This window comes from Gavia stellata, chromosome 8, assembly GCF_030936135.1.
Source record: "Gavia stellata isolate bGavSte3 chromosome 8, bGavSte3.hap2, whole genome shotgun sequence".
Lineage (NCBI taxonomy): Eukaryota > Metazoa > Chordata > Aves > Gaviiformes > Gaviidae > Gavia > Gavia stellata.
The window spans coordinates 23,365,708-23,381,687 of record NC_082601.1 but is presented as its reverse complement, the minus strand read 5'-3'; the positions used below and the strand labels follow the sequence as shown (position 1 = coordinate 23,381,687).

The 15,980-nt window shown below is 36.0% G+C and overlaps 1 protein-coding gene across 1 annotated transcript in view; it reads right to left on the bottom strand.

Annotated features, from left to right (window-relative positions):
• Positions 1–960: 960 nt before the first annotated feature.
• Positions 961–15,980, bottom strand: part of GAD1 (glutamate decarboxylase 1) — a 35,325-nt gene continuing 20,305 nt past the window's right edge. Inside the window, exons 8-18 of the mRNA XM_059820361.1 lie at positions 14,646–14,758; positions 13,102–13,217; positions 12,921–13,000; positions 12,662–12,716; positions 11,457–11,573; positions 11,231–11,295; positions 7,795–7,873; positions 6,019–6,168; positions 3,604–3,711; positions 2,772–2,861; positions 961–1,134 (exon numbers count right to left, since the gene is read on the bottom strand). Coding sequence (XP_059676344.1) covers positions 961–1,134; positions 2,772–2,861; positions 3,604–3,711; positions 6,019–6,168; positions 7,795–7,873; positions 11,231–11,295; positions 11,457–11,573; positions 12,662–12,716; positions 12,921–13,000; positions 13,102–13,217; positions 14,646–14,758 — 1,147 coding nt within the window. The remainder of the gene's footprint in view (positions 1,135–2,771; positions 2,862–3,603; positions 3,712–6,018; positions 6,169–7,794; positions 7,874–11,230; positions 11,296–11,456; positions 11,574–12,661; positions 12,717–12,920; positions 13,001–13,101; positions 13,218–14,645; positions 14,759–15,980) is intronic.

The following is a 15,980-nucleotide window of genomic DNA, read 5'->3' as shown; positions in this document are numbered from 1 at the left end:
ATTTTTGTATTTTTTCTTTGGCTCACAAAGACACTAAAATACCATAAACATTATTTAGAACTTCAATAATATATAAATAGGATACATTACAAATGGAAGAAAATACAAGACAACTCTTCAGCATGGTAGATCTCTGCATATAAATAAACAAATATTTCATATACCTACAATTCAACAGTTATCTTGCTGTAAAACTATTACATTTAAATCCTTTTACACAAAGTCATTTAACAATAATATACACAATCTACACAAATTAACCTCTAAAAATACAGCAATAATATACCTGTTACAATGACTCTGCTACTATTATCCCCTGATGTGACACTAAAGGGGAAATACAACTATTTTACTTGAAGGTGCTGTTAGAGATTGCTGTTTTGTATGTGAGTTTACGCACCAACAATAAGATTTAATACTGTTACACATTTTCTTCAGCTCCTAAGAATCTACATTTTAGAAATGTTTCTATATGTCTATTTTTACCTGGCAGAAAAATCTGTAGCACATTATCCACATCATTAGTTGTTGAAGGAAAAGTTAATTCTCTTAAAGTGGAAAACATGCTGTGCCTTAGATCTACGTTTATAACCACTTTATATTTATATATGTATGTATATATATAATTATATATATTTATTTATACTGTACATATATACTGTGCAGAGTTCTTAATTTGCTATTTTAGTACTTACTAATTTCCTGCTGACTACAATAAACAAGACCAATGCAAGAGTCAATAGTACTTCAACTTCAAGATAATACATTTTCCCTCAGTAATATGATCTACCAATACATGTATGTTTCAGTAGCCTATAGTTGTTTTGTTTAAAGATGTCTTAGGAGATCAGAACTTACAGAAAGAGAATTTCCTTATAACATGTTCTGCAGAACTGGGTTAAAAAAATAGCCAGTGCTGGAAAACAGTGAATTAGAGGAATAAATAGTTCAGCCACTGTACTACAGCTCCTGCCCCAATCTCTCTATTTCCTCAATGAGGAAGTCAATGTCAGACTTAGTTGCTGCTGGGTTTGAAATGACCATTCGGAAGAAGTTGACTTTATCGCCCTGAGGCTGATATCCAACCATGGTAGTACCTGACTCCATCATCAGTGCTTTGATTTTCGGTGCCACCTTTATAATTTAGAAAAGAGAGAGGGAGAAGAGTAATTAAAAAAATTATCCTTTTTTGTATGTCACAGCATTTCTTAATTTGGAAAAAATAAATGGACAGATCAGAAAGGCACTAGTTTTTATAAAATGATCTGTAAGAGAAAAAGCTTGAAAAACTAAATATGTAGGATTGGAAATTTAAAGAAAAATTGACAACAGTAATATTCATCTTTTGATTAATAGACTAATAGCATCCTAGAGTATTCACTATGTAATAATTTAAATATTAAGTGTACATGTCATTTATCTGTGCTGAAGATTTTGTCATGAAGAAATATTTTCTGTCTTTTTATGAAAACCTACTCCAGAACCCCCTTTTTGAGGGTAACAGATGTTTTCCATGAGAATATTATGTATTCTCAAAGTCATTGGGGGGGGGCGGGGCAGAACGATGGTGGAAATTTTTCGACAAGGTCTATATCATAAAGAATATTTTCTGTTAGCATAAGCCATGGAATCCTTCCAGTAGCTTTGCAGTACTGTGTATTTACTGCAATCTCAATTCCTCACTTTAATTTACAAGGAATAATGTTCTGACAATCTTAATATCTGGTATTGACTGAGCCCAGTTTTGCCATTTCTTTCTTCTGCTCTACTCTCTGCCAGCCAAGGTCAGGTGTCTGGCTCTTTTACTGTTTTGTAGGATGCTTTATAATGTCCTCTAACATTTAACAGGGTCAAGTAAAACTTTTCATCCTTCTTCCCAGTCTTATCTATATTCCTGTTTTCTCTCTTTTTTGGCAATTTCTTTACCTAACACGTCACCGAGTTGACCCAGGAATTTCTATTCTCCTGTGTTCTCTTTCCCCAGTGTGATGCAGACATAAAATCCAATCCTCTACAAAAACTCCCAAATTTGCCCATTCTTCTCCCTTCCCAAACAAAAAATTTGCAATTCATTTTGACAACTATAAAATCATTCTTCCGTCTCCTGAATGTATTTCATTCCACTTCTGTCTGTCTAAAATGCTACTACAAAATTAATGTATTTCACTTCCCTCAAGTCCTAAGTAATGTGATACTCTTCCTGGTGGTGCCTCTACGATGCCTTCACTTCCCTCTATCATTTCTTCAAATAAATTTATCCCAAAGTCCTCCAAAGGGTATTCATTTTCACTGAAATGCATTAATGCATGACTAGCCAAGCACATTTAAAATCAAAACAAAGACCTGAGAAGAAGGACTTACAGGTTTCCATGTCCTTTACCTGTCCCAGCATTTCAAATGATTACCCTTCCATTTCTCTTGCTGATATGCTGTCCTATTCAAACAGGACTGGGACATCTTTGTGCCTAGCTACTTTTTAACGATTCATAACAGTTTTGGGATCACATAACACTTTGTATCGCAGAAGTGATACAAAACAAAGAATAATTAAGTATGTTCTGTATCTGGTTCTATAGCGGAAATGTGACTTCAGCCTCAGTATAAATGGGACACAAAGGTGAACAAATATCAAGGTCATAACAAGCAATTGGAGAACTGACATCCCAGAATTTGGAATATGAGTCAACACACAGATACATTATTTTTAATAAATAGAATAGTTTGGGTTGAAAGAGTAGACTATATTTTTGCATTTAACAAAAAACACATACCCTGTGTAACTTCTCCCTTCTCTCATCGCAGTCTGGCATGCCCCTGAGACTTGGCGGAATATACCAAAAACATACATTTGTATGCTCTGGCTGCAAAAAGAACCAAATACATACATCAGTAAACAAAATAATAGAGATCAATCACACACTAAAGGCTAGTCAGTAGCATATTTTAGCACAGACATGGAAGACAAAATATAGTATCCTAGTTCTGCATGTTAAAATAAAATAAATGGATTACAGTACTGCTGCTTGCATCTGCTATCTTAGATTCTCTCCACATTGTCCCATTTACAGTCTTTTAGGGTGCTAATGAAGTGCAAATACTTTTCACCTTCATGCAGTTTTATGAGAAAGTGCAAATACTTTTCACCTTCATGCAGTTTTATGAGAAAGTGTTTTCCAGGATTGCAGCAAGGGCAACACGATTTTCTTTTTCTTAGTAAATGGAAAGACAAAGTATATTTGTTATTCTAACAACCAAGAGCTCATGCAGTGGCACTAGCAACAGAAGATACAGAAAAGATAGCAGATTCTCAGTTACATATGTTAATGTGGAATCTCAGCATGAGTAGATTGTATTAAGGTAGTCCTCATGCCCTAAACTGAGAAGTCCTCTGCAGAAGGGAAGGAGATAAATCTGACATTTATTATACAAAACCACATGCATTTGGCAAAAAAACTGCCCAGATGCCAATAGTCATGTAGTTCTTTAAAAAATAAGAGCAGTTTTGCATAGCTGGCTTGAAGAACTGTGAGCAGTGTGAAGACTGTTTTCTGAATTCCATACAGATTTGCCTCCTACACACAGGTTAAGTGAAAGAAAACTTACCTCTCCTTCAAAAACCATCTCAAATTCTTCTCTGTTTTTGATTTTAGTGTAGAGATATTCTGCCAGCTCCAGGCATTTGTTGATCTGATTTTCAAATCCTACTGTACCCTGTTTTAAAAAGAAAGCAAGTATTAATTGTATGGTCATTTTTCCTCCTCCAACGCAATCATCTTTTCAGACAGGTTTCACTCTTAAATGTTTTCAGTCAGAAAACATTTAGCAGTGCCTTTTCTTGTAATTTAAAAATAAAGTTTACCAACACTACAAAAGTGGCTAAATGTGGCTAAATGTAAAATAACAAGGGCTTTTGATATTTTTAATAGATTATTTTTAGCTCTCTTTTTTTCAGTTCCAAAAAATTTTATGCATATTAAGTCTTGGCTTCCCAGCTCTTGCTGAAAGACTAGGAACATGGAATGGGAACTCAGTTGAAAGGGTAAGTGTTGGGAAGTAATTTATTTCCTCTGAACAGTTTGCTAGAAATTTGCATTTTAAAAAGTCAGCAAACAAAAGCCTGCAATACATTTGCTAAAACTCATTTGCCTACCTAGTGATGTTTTGTCATATCTGATTTGTTTTGAAAGATTATAAACCCAGATAAAGTAGATGGATGTTGAAAATAAATGAAATGAGAAAAAAAAAAAGTTGTGGGTTTTTTTTTTTTTAAGTACACTTCTGTACACAAATGAAGAAGTAAGAAAGACAAGTACACTCTTAATTTATTGCATATTTGCATAAGTTCTTTGTACTAAATAAAATGACTGAAGGTAAAGTCACAAGAATAGTTCTGGACCTAGGCTGTATATTTCTACTATGAGGACAAGAGTATGATAACTCATGGTGGCTATTGCTGAAGGAAAAATTTCCATAACTCACAATGTCTTGTTTTCTTAACATTTTAGTAATCTGCTAGAAACAGGTTCTACCCAATACCTCAGAGCACTTGGGTCCAAGAAATCTGAATCTGTCTCAAGACTAAACATAAATCCAAAGTAACTGGAGAAAATCCAAAGTAATTTCTGGAGAAATTTAAATTCCAGATATACAGATTAACTTAGCAATTTTAATCTACATTATTTTTAAAGAATCACATCCACATATATCCCACTTCTAAATTTTGAATATGACCCACATCCATTATGGTTTCACTGTAATTTTTTTCTTTATGGTGAAGTGCTAGTGAAACCAGTTTAACTGGTGAATATAACAGCAGATAGAGTCAGCATGCTAGTTTTAACAAAATGTGTTCAGCTGGTATTTAGAAAAACGTTCAGCCCGTGCTTTGATGGTGTCTGCAGTCAGCACTTGGTAATTTGAACCATAAACGACACACTTCAAAGTTGCTAGTCACAGTCCTATTCTAATGTGTTATAAGCAGTTTCACGTTACTGGATTACAGTACCAAAATTATTTATTTTGGAGGAAGAACCGAGTCTGAACTGAAATTTACTTAGCCTGTTAATCAAACCTATAACAATTACTTCAGTAATCAGCATAAGTAGTTTGTGTTGAATTGTTGTGTTTCTGAAGTACTTCTTAAAAGAAACAATGACAACTCTACAGTCTGTTTAAAAGTAACCGTATCTAAAGTGCTGTTACTTTCTTTCCTCAGTCTTCAATATGAAGGAAATCTGCATGAAAACATCTTTCACCATCACAGCTTATTTACTATTACTGTCTCTCACCCAAAGTGAAAACTGTTTTTTGATTGTACATTTTGCCATTAGATTTAATCTCAGTTTTATAAAAAAGATTAGACTGTGGACAGGTTACCCAACTGAATTCCCATTTTGTCAGCAGAATAAAAAGAAGAATAGTAATAAGATGACTGCAAATAAAGAAATACAAATGAAATCTGTTTTCTTGACTACATGGACACTCATCTTGTAAACATGTAAGCCTATATGCAAGCCTGTGCTTAAATTCAGCCATCCAGGCATACCACAGTAGTACCAGGGAATCAACTGTTAAATCGTTAGTTGGGCAAAGCTTCTTAAGAAAAAGGCTGTGTTTTCAAAGTTGCTTATAAAATCCATGCATAGAAACATGATCCTCAAAGGACACTTGTAAGTCATCAAGTCTACTCTGCTGCTACTACAAGTAATCTGTAATAAAATACATATGTAAGTGTATAGAATCACAACAGAAGACCATTTCAGTGTACTGCCCTCACTGGTGTTACTGCAGGACGCATCTAGTGACTTAAACATTTCTTCTAATTTCCAGCTGAATTTATTGATGGCTAACATTGTTCTACAATTTAAAAGGCTCTTTTCTGGCTTAATACTCAGATAGCTGTGTGTTTAGAGATTGTAATTACACAAAAATTTATGTTTAAAAAAGTGTTCCGTTACATGAGAATTATAAACTAAATAAATACATTTCTGGTTTTTGAGCTGAACTTTTATTATTTACCTTTGCCTTCCACATCAACCAGAATTTGAAAATGTCCACATGTCGACCACACTGTATTGCCTTATCTCCAGTGTCATAGGATACATCATACTGTTTGTCTTGCTGGAAGAGGTAGCCTGCACACATTTGATTGCAGCCTTGAAGTATACCCTGTAATGAAAAACATGTACTTACATGACTTATATGGCATATGTGCATATGAAACTGTATGCATTAATAATATCTAAAAAAACATACTTCAAATATATACAGAACAATTGTTCTTTAATGGGCCATATTATAAAATACTGACCTTGTTTTGTAAACCTGAACCACAAAAATAATTTCATAACCTAAGGTGGTTCTCTTAGAAGTCCCTGAGTAGTCATATGGTTTTACACACCCACACCTGAAAAAACATTCTCAGATTAATTTGGATTCTTGGTTTTAGATACTAACTTTGTCCACTTCACTTTGTAAAGCTATGTTCATAGGACTTAAATTTTTGGTATGTTAAATTACACACTAAAATGAAGCTGAGGTCTCTCAGTGCAGCAGATAGCTACAGAAAATGAAGGAAAAAAATAATTGAAGTCTTCAATGTTATATATTGTCCAGCTTTATGACATTTAACATTAGTGACAAATATAAGTACAAATGACCTAAACCAGACATTTTTTGCTTACAAATAAATATGGTTCACAGACCAATAGAAACCTACAGATTACTAGTAAACATCTCTGAAGGAAACACAGAGGAGCAAATTCCTGTATGTTACACAGAAGTCTTACACGTGACATTTCTAAAATGGTTTGCATCTCCTTTAGAGTTTATTAGTGGTTCTTGAAGATGCTCAAAGACACTGGTGTATCTGATAAATACAAAAACACCTATAAAAGTTCTCATATAGAGAACAAAAAATTTTGCCAAAATCCTGCAAAAGTTCACATAATAAGCATGTGTGCCACTAAATAATGGCTAGTGCTTCCCTCCAATAGATGTCAAAGTGTTTTATAAAGGGAAATAAAAGCTGCAGTCTTCAGCTTACAGATGGGTCACCTGGAAGAGCAATGGCAGACCTAGAGCTGGAACACACAAGTCCTTCATCCCAGTTCTACGCACAGTTCTACCACTTCTTCAACTAACCTCTTCTAGTAGCTACTGACATGCCAGAAATTAGTAGGCAACAGAATTGGTCCTATCCACAGATGACACGACCTTTTTTTTTAATCATCTAAGGAAAATACATATTGGCTATAAGAGTTAAGACACTGGTCTTGCTTTCGTTGATGACAATGAAGAATCTGGAAGCCCTAAAATATATATATGGAGTCATAATAAAAGCAGCATGGTTTCTTTTCAACATAATTGAGAAATTTTTAAACCACTGTGTAAGGTAAAAAAGTTGCTTTTTATTTAAGCAGTTTAGACTGTGACCAATTACTAAGACCAAGGGTGTATGTTCAATATATCATAGAAACAATGGGGCAGATGCTCAGATGAAGTACATTAGCACGGCTCTAGTGTTGTTATTAGAATATGCAAAGATCTGACCCCTATCGTCTACATCTTTAACAAAAAAAAACCCAAACAAACAAAAAAAAACAACCCAGAAAAGATAAAACCACTTCCTAAACACAATGTAAATCCACACAATTATTCCTTCCAAAAGAAGTTTTGAAATCAAATGGATTTTTCACTACCCTCTTAAAAAGTAAGGCTTGATATTTACTCTCCCCCACCCACCCACCCCCACCCACCCCCGCCAACTGCTTAATTATTAAATATAAGGCAGACCTTCTCCCGGACAAGAATGGCAGAACATTGTAACAACACTCCCATCATCTTGTGTGGATTCCAAGTGACTGAGTTGGCTCTGCAAAAAAATTACACATTCAGATAGCTCTGGAAAACAGAAACTTAACCTGAAGCGATCACCTTTGTTTTCTGCTTTCAGCTGGAAATGTATGGAGTTTTGACAATGATGATTTCACTATGGAGATTATTACTGTCTAAAGTGTCTCCTTTCCCAGTTATACTGTCCAAGAAAGGAATTTTTCATCCGTTAATGTTGCAATGTCAGACTTCTGATTAGTTTACATTATTACTGATACAAGCTAATTAGTGTCAGACTATGCTGATTAACTGATATAGCACCTTCATCCCCAGAAGACTCCACTTCTAGAAATAGCACTAATAAAACTAACAAAACCAGTTTGACAGGTTACATCAATTCAAGGTACTGATTGGAGGAGGGGGTTGTCAGAGAATTAAGACGATAATATGAATTCTGGAAGAATACAGTTCTTTACTGAACAGCTGCTGGAAATGTAGAAAGCAAAGGAAAAGACACTCCTCATGCTTATCTGCTTTTCCAGGCCACAAGAGGCCTTTCCTGTACTAGCCTGTCAAGTTAAAAGGCTATAACACCTTACATCACAATCCTACCATTCTGTATGTAAAGCTTAAAACATTTTATATGGAAACACAGGTGGATGCACAAGATCACCTAATTTACTAGCCAGACAGATGAGCTGTTCTGTATTTTTAACATACTATCCTAGACACTTTAATGATTACGCTAAAATAAATGTGCCAACATTGCACATCTGTTGACCTCTTCACCCTAAGTAATTAATTACCAAATGTCCCGTTGATTCACTGTGTGTTCCAGAGAAGAAAAGTGTGTAATCATATTTCACAGACTATGCATGTGTTCTTAAAGTGTGGTTGAAAGAAAATTCAAAGATATTTCCTCTTCTACACCCTGCTCTCAGAGGACACAGACACAACCACAGTTCCTCTGTTTTGAGCAACACAATGACTCCTTCACCCCAGTCTGAGGACCACTAATTGCATAAAGATTCCAGAGAGAATTCCAACCTCTAGGTTAGATCGTAGCATCCCTCAGCCAAAAAACCAGCACAGCCTCTGCTGTACCTGGGGAGCTCACCATCCCTCTAAAATCTCCTGCTTAGGCAGTGCGAACCAGCAGGTATACAGCTCAGAATTAGGAGGCAATTATCTTTTAAAAAACTTCACTAACAGTTCAGATAGAGTAGTCAAGAAACAGGAATTTATATAACAGCTCATTTCCCTTTGAGAGCACTATGGTTTGAGTTTAGCACATTTATTTAACTTTCAGGGTTCCAAACAAAGACAATTTCAAGTCGTTTTCTCAAGGAGCATTAGGTTTATTTTAACATGACAATGTCACTCTCTGCCCTGCACAGCCAGGCAGCTGGAGGCTATCCCACCAGAGGCTATCCCACCGGAGGCAATCCCAGCTCGGTACCCTGGCAGCACGCCAGCCCTTACGTGCCCATGTCTCCAGGCAGGCCAAATCTGGCCTGAGTGTTAGACCCCAGCTGGGGCCCATGACAAGCAATTACGCAGTACATGTGGGCCCTGTCCCATGTTTGAAGATCTGTACAGCTGACTAGAAAAGAAATAATATCACACTTCGTGGCCTGCTGTTTTCTGTATTTGCTTAAGATTACGGCCTTAATTAGCACCTCTGGGTTGACCTCAGGTCAAGACCTGTGCCAAACTACTGTGGCCAAACCTGTGTAGCTTAAGGAAAGTATGTTACAATGCTGACCTCATATTAGACATGTTGCCATAACATGAGTGCCTAGCAAATTGGATTGGGCAGAAGTTGATAGGATTCTGCTACTTCAGAGTACTCCAGCCATGCCACGCACTGCTGTCCCTGCAACAGAAGGGTCCAGATGGTTCTCCTGCCAGTCCTTCTATACATTATTTTTTATCTTGTACTTGTTCTTCATGTACAGTATGAGATGCCCACTACTAGGAAAGTTTGTTTTCCCTAAGGAAGAGCATTGCTCACTGTTCTCATATTATGCCTTTACACAGTGCCCACATTCAGCACAGGAAGCAATTTGGTGCTAATTTGAGAGTACATGGGTAGAGCTTGTTTCAAATCTTTTTTGCTTCCCTGGAAGCTGATATCTGCAATGATGGCAAAGATCTTATGTTTCTGATTCTCCATTGCTTTTCTGATTTTTATTCAGACAGGCAGCCTTTTATGAAAGAGTAGTTTCAGAGAAAATCTAGAGACAAACACACACATGGGGTTGTAAACACAGCATCTTCTACAGCCTACAACCTTGTCATCATTGGATATGGGAACAACTATGCCAAAGACTACACATGGGACTCCTCGCGAGTCTGAATTGTAAGGGCTGGGGGGAGGGTCACACTCTCACTCTGCTATCACTTCCAACATGAATGTTTTGCCTTTTTAAATTTGGTTCAATTATTTGTTTAATAAAGGCTGGCTTCTGGTCTCAGTGGGCATCTTGGTAATCTGAGTTACGTGCTTGAGGGCACACACACACTCTGTTCTGCAGACTGCCTCTACAAGAGCTTCCTGTTTGTTTCATGTAATCCCCCCATGGCACCAACTCATAGGCCCCTTTACCTCGAGACGCGGTGAGTATCTGTGACTCTTTCTGGCCTCCCTGTAAGTTCCCTCACAGTCTTCTGTTGGGCACCGTAGAACTGTGCCAGTTCTGTGCTATCATAGTCCTTTCCAGACTTAGAGGCACTGAAATTTGGCCCTAAAAATTGCAGTTAATTCAGTCTCTACCACATGCTCCTCTCTTTGTTGTATACACCTATATATTTATGGGTATATCTATATAAAAGCAAGACAAAAGCAAGCATATATATATATATTATAAACTTTCATTTACAGAACACTCGTTTTCAGGCTCTATTTTCTGGAAATAACTGCAAACATCTTTCAGGGGAGAACCTCTACAAATTCCCACCATGTCATGACTTCCCATCATAGGTATTCATCCTCAAACACCCTCCTGGATTCCTCATTTCTCACTGCTATTCTCAAAGCCCTACATTTCAGAGATTGCATAGCCCTCACACTTCATTTTTTCCTAAAACCCTCCTTCACCCATTCCCAGACTTATTATCCCTTCAAAGCTATGCATAAAACAATCTCCTTTCCTTTTTGCCAAGCAATATACTTGTCCTCCTTCAAATCTGCTGAAAACTTACCTTTCACTCAGCTGCACATCACTGTTTTCTTCAGTCTTCCTAGCGTGAACCTTTCCTGTCTGTCTTCCTTTTGTTTAATTTAGTGTTTAAACTCCTTATTGCAGCAAATTCATCTTTTCATGAATTTGTGCAGTGTCATGTACCTCATGAAAATACTTAAATAACAGTATTACAAATAAGCACCATGTAGTACCTTTCTATTCCATTCAATTTATGACGATGCTTTTGGGACATTAAGAGTCCACCTCCCCAGGCAGCCTGGAAGAGAGAGAAACAAAGAGAAGACTCGTTGTTTTGGAAAAGCCTAACATGTTTTAATTTACCCAGGATCTCATAATAAATATTTTATTTCAAGACAAAACACATGTAAACAAAAATCCTCTTTTGCTTGAATAATAGCACTTCATTTAGTTACTTACATCTACGTGGAGCCAAAGGTTATATTTTTCACATATATCTGCAATCTCCTGTATTGGATCAAAGGCTCCATACACTGTTGTGCCTGCAGTTGCATTTACAAAAAGAGGAATGTATCCCTATGATAAAAATAAAAATATTAAATACAAAATCCAACTTCTTTCAGGGGAAAAAAAAAAAAAGTGAAAATCATTTTAGAAATGTTGCTATCCCATTTTCCAGCCTAAAAATATTCTTCTTCCCATGTGAAAGGTACATATAAGCAACAGTAGAAACTAGCAAATTGTATACATGGTAGGAACAAACTCTGTTTTCATTGTACTGTAACTTCACAAAATTAACTAGTCAGAAGGTAAAGAATATTATTTTGTCTAATCTCTTCCAGTGAAGAGATTCAAATGTTCTACTAGAAGACTAGCAATAGTCAAGTAAAGTTGAGACTTTTACAACAGTATAAAGGAAAATTAATGAAATATTATTTGTAAGTTGTGATTTGAAGGCTTGAAGTTGTTCCTTTAGTCTTTATCTACTAATAAACAGAACAAAGCAGAACAAAGCAATCCAAAACAAAAGCAATAAATGTGGAACTATCAGATCAAAGTGAGACAATTTTTAACTAGATGAAATAAATATGAACTGCAGTTTCATAGAGTGCCCAAATGTAAAGAAGTTAAGAAATAAATAATAATCTTGATTGCTCTAATTTTGGTGGGTTTTATACAAAATTAATGGATTTTTCATTGCATTGATTCAAGAAATAACAATGAATGTCTCAGAAATTTAAACTTACTGGCTACATTTACTAACCCTGAAGTCTCACACTTGAAATCTATGGGAATTTTTAGGACTTTAGTAGAATTTTTGATGGTTTTGGCTAAACTGTAAAGTTTGGATAAAAGTAGGTTTAGTTTCATGTTTTCATACTTTTTTCTATTTCCAAATAGGCAGTTATTTTTAAAAGTTATAAAATACAGATGTGCTTCAAGAGTTAAAAATACTTTGTTTTTAAACAGTAAATGGAAACTTCAGCAGGACATATAGATCATTCCCTAAAAAATGCATGAATGTATAATTAAGCAGCTGAAAAATATTATTATAACATTCATATCATTATAATGTTCTCTTTTAATGTTAACCCTCAGCCTTCAAAGGAAGAGGTAATTTTACTAAGCCAAGCATTTACGCACTAATTTTTAAAAACACAAACCTTTTGTTTTGCTTCCAAAATTTTTGCCTCCAAATCAGCTGGTATTATTTTGCCTCTGTAATTATTGTAGAAACAGAAAGACAAAGAAAATTAAAGCATGCATATGGAAATACTAGGTACAGTTGAAATAATTTAACAGGATTTTCTCAACAGGCCCTTAGCAACTTGACACACTGTACTGAACCAGTCCTTAAGCACAATAGAACAAATTTAACAGATGAACACATTTAATATATCAAAACCTTAGCATTCATCCTACCTTTCATTGCATTTTATCAAAATCACATTGTCTGTTCCAAATCCAAGTGCAGCTCCAGCTTTCTTTATTGAGTAGTGACTCTGCAGCAAAACATGCACATTTAATGGAGTGGTTGTTTAATGATGAAGCATCTTCACAACATACATCAATAAATTAAGAATTAGCAGTGTATGGAGCTCACATGTTCCGAGGTAAAGAGGACCAGTTTAGGGACTGCAGCCATGCCTTTAGTTTTGATTTCAGGGAAATACTTGTAGCGTGCAGCCATTATGCTGTACATGTTGGAGATAGCTCCTCCTGCGATTGAATAAATTAATGAATAATAAAATAGCGATAATGAGAAAAAATGCATATTAGACTAAAGACATACAAGTCTCATTTGCATTATGCAGTGAAAGTGGCAATGAACTATGAAAAAATAAATCTCTGAAATGCATTGTCACCTGTCTAAACAACACAGGGACAGACTCTCTAGAAAGTCATACTGATAGTTAGAATTTCCTATCCATCATCTCTTTCAATTGCTAACATTTTGTAACATATTCCTAAAAAGTTCAGCCTTCATTGTGCTGCTTTTGCATGACAACTTGTTGTCAGCAAGAATAACAGGAACTTATCAAATTGTCTGAGGCTGAAGAAATGTCGCATACTGGATGGACTTATCCCATCTCACTGTAGATATAGAAGTAGATGCCTAAAGGTAGATTTCTACAGCTGACCTACTTATGCTAAACTTCCTTATAGTCAGTTAGGGAAAGAGGCACTTTGCAGGCTATGATTCAACTAATCTATTCTGACACTTTCTAAGAATGTGAATTGAGGGAAAGCACCTATTTCTCTTGGTTTACTGCTAAAAACAGCCCAGGACAATTACCTCAGTTCTATGATGCAGACCTCAAGAGTTAGTAATTTGAATCTCATCCATAAAGTCTAGGATAACTTACTCCTCTAATATTTCTTCATCAACGAGAACGCTGAGAAATATCTGTATTTTTCTAGCGGATGGGACTGGAGACCAAGCAAGTGTGCATTCCTGGATTTTATGCGGGCTGTTCCAAAAGGAGGTGGAATTGTCCTTCATCCTCTGAAACACGATGGTGTGTGTCGTCCCCCCAACCCAGAAATGTGAAGTTCTCCTGGGCACCCACATTGTCCACACATGGACCCGTGACCTCCGCATGGTTTACCAGTCTTTTCTGCCACTGCTGACTGTCTTTATATCACCTTCATGGGAAGACACTTTGCCTTGGTCTTCAGAATAATACTTGTGAATCCAGTCAGATTATGTCCCAGCTAATATGTCCCAGAAAGTGACAGGCAGTCACAGTCTTTTTCTGACTGTGAGCCCAAACCCTCTCTGACCATCAAAGAAGTCAGCACATGATTCTCTAGAGCTGTTGGTCAGCCGGAGTTGTAGCTGCTCAGCACCTCCAAAAATGAAGTGCAAAAAAAGTGTGCCTAACTATGTACTAGAGCTCGTAGTCAAGTTTTAAAATGTTAGCCAGACATGATACATCGCCATAGTCAAAAATTTCCACACCCACCCCCCCCAATTTTTTGTGGGATGCTTAAACAAAGCATGTACTTCAGGTGGGAAATTCCTACTTCTAAATATCTGATACATTGTTTTGTGTTGCAGATATTGTGGGCATTCAGACACAGCTTATGTTTATTTTAACTTTTGAAGTTTTAGTCAAAACACCAAAACAGAGAGGAAAAACTCACCAGGTGAGAATATTCCATCGCCATCTTTATTTGACCATCCAATAATCTCTCTCATCTTTCGAAGTGTTATTTGTTCCATGAGGACAAAAACAGGGGCAATTTCATAGGTAAACCTGCATGGGTAAAGCAAACAAAACCAACCAAACAAGATCAAATACAGATTCTAAAAACCACACTATAAATTCCCAGTCTATGATTCTTTGTGAAAGTGCTTAAGATTCCTAAAAGTTTTCCTATAAATTGAAGTTCTGATATTGCAACCTTTACCCAAGCAAAACTCCTCAGGAAGACAATACTGGAAATATTGGTCAATAAAAACTGCAGTATTAGCTCTTTTGCAACTTTCTATATAACCAGCATAAGACCTAATCCTCACCATCATAGGGCTGCTGATTGACGTACAAGGTTGTACTGTAAAACATTTGTTTCCTAAAGTGCCAATTTCACACTCGTGGAATAACATATTGCCAAATCCTTATGAAAACAGTGAACTTCACTGAGCTAAACACAACCATAATTAGAAGTATTGAGCCAGGGCTTCAAGGTCTAAATACAATTAATTATGTGGATTTATTCTGTTGATGATCTCCAAGGACAACTTATTTCTACAATACCATACGATCAATAACTGTCAAGAGTAATTATAAATGATGATTTTCTAATTACCAATTACAAAAAACAAGTCAGCAGTCAACTATTGTATCCACTTAACGAGGGCAAAAAACACTGCATAGTACGGTATGCCCTGATGTCACAGACAGATATGTGGATGGAAAGTGACAGCCATACAACCATTTTTGGTGATCAAGGTACACTGATAAATTGCTACTGCTGTAAACAAACTCTGCTTGCTGTGTATGCCAGGGAAAAAAAAAAAAAAAAAAAAAAACAAACTAAAAAAGGAGGAGAGGAAAGGAAGCAGAAAGAAACTAAACTATCAACCCATGATTTCCAAAGGAATCTGTAAGAATGGAGACATGTGGTATGAAGAAGGGAACATGTGTCTGAAAAGGTTGTCTTTTATTTACAGCTACACTGGTTAGTTAAAATATTAAACTTTTCTACAATCCTTATGTGTCCTTGGCCTGTAAGAGAAACACCACCACTATGTTTAAAACATTCCTTGAAGATTAAACAGCATTTTTAATTTAATTGCTGTAATTGCTATTTTCAGAAGCCAAAATACTGCTTATTTTGCTTTTATTATCATTAGAACTGTCAGAGACAGACAGTTGAACACTGATCTGAAGTTTGGGTGCTGCCAATATTTACAGAGAGACAAAATTAATAAACCAGTTGGTGTCGGCTGACAGTGGGGATTTTTTGTTTTGTTTT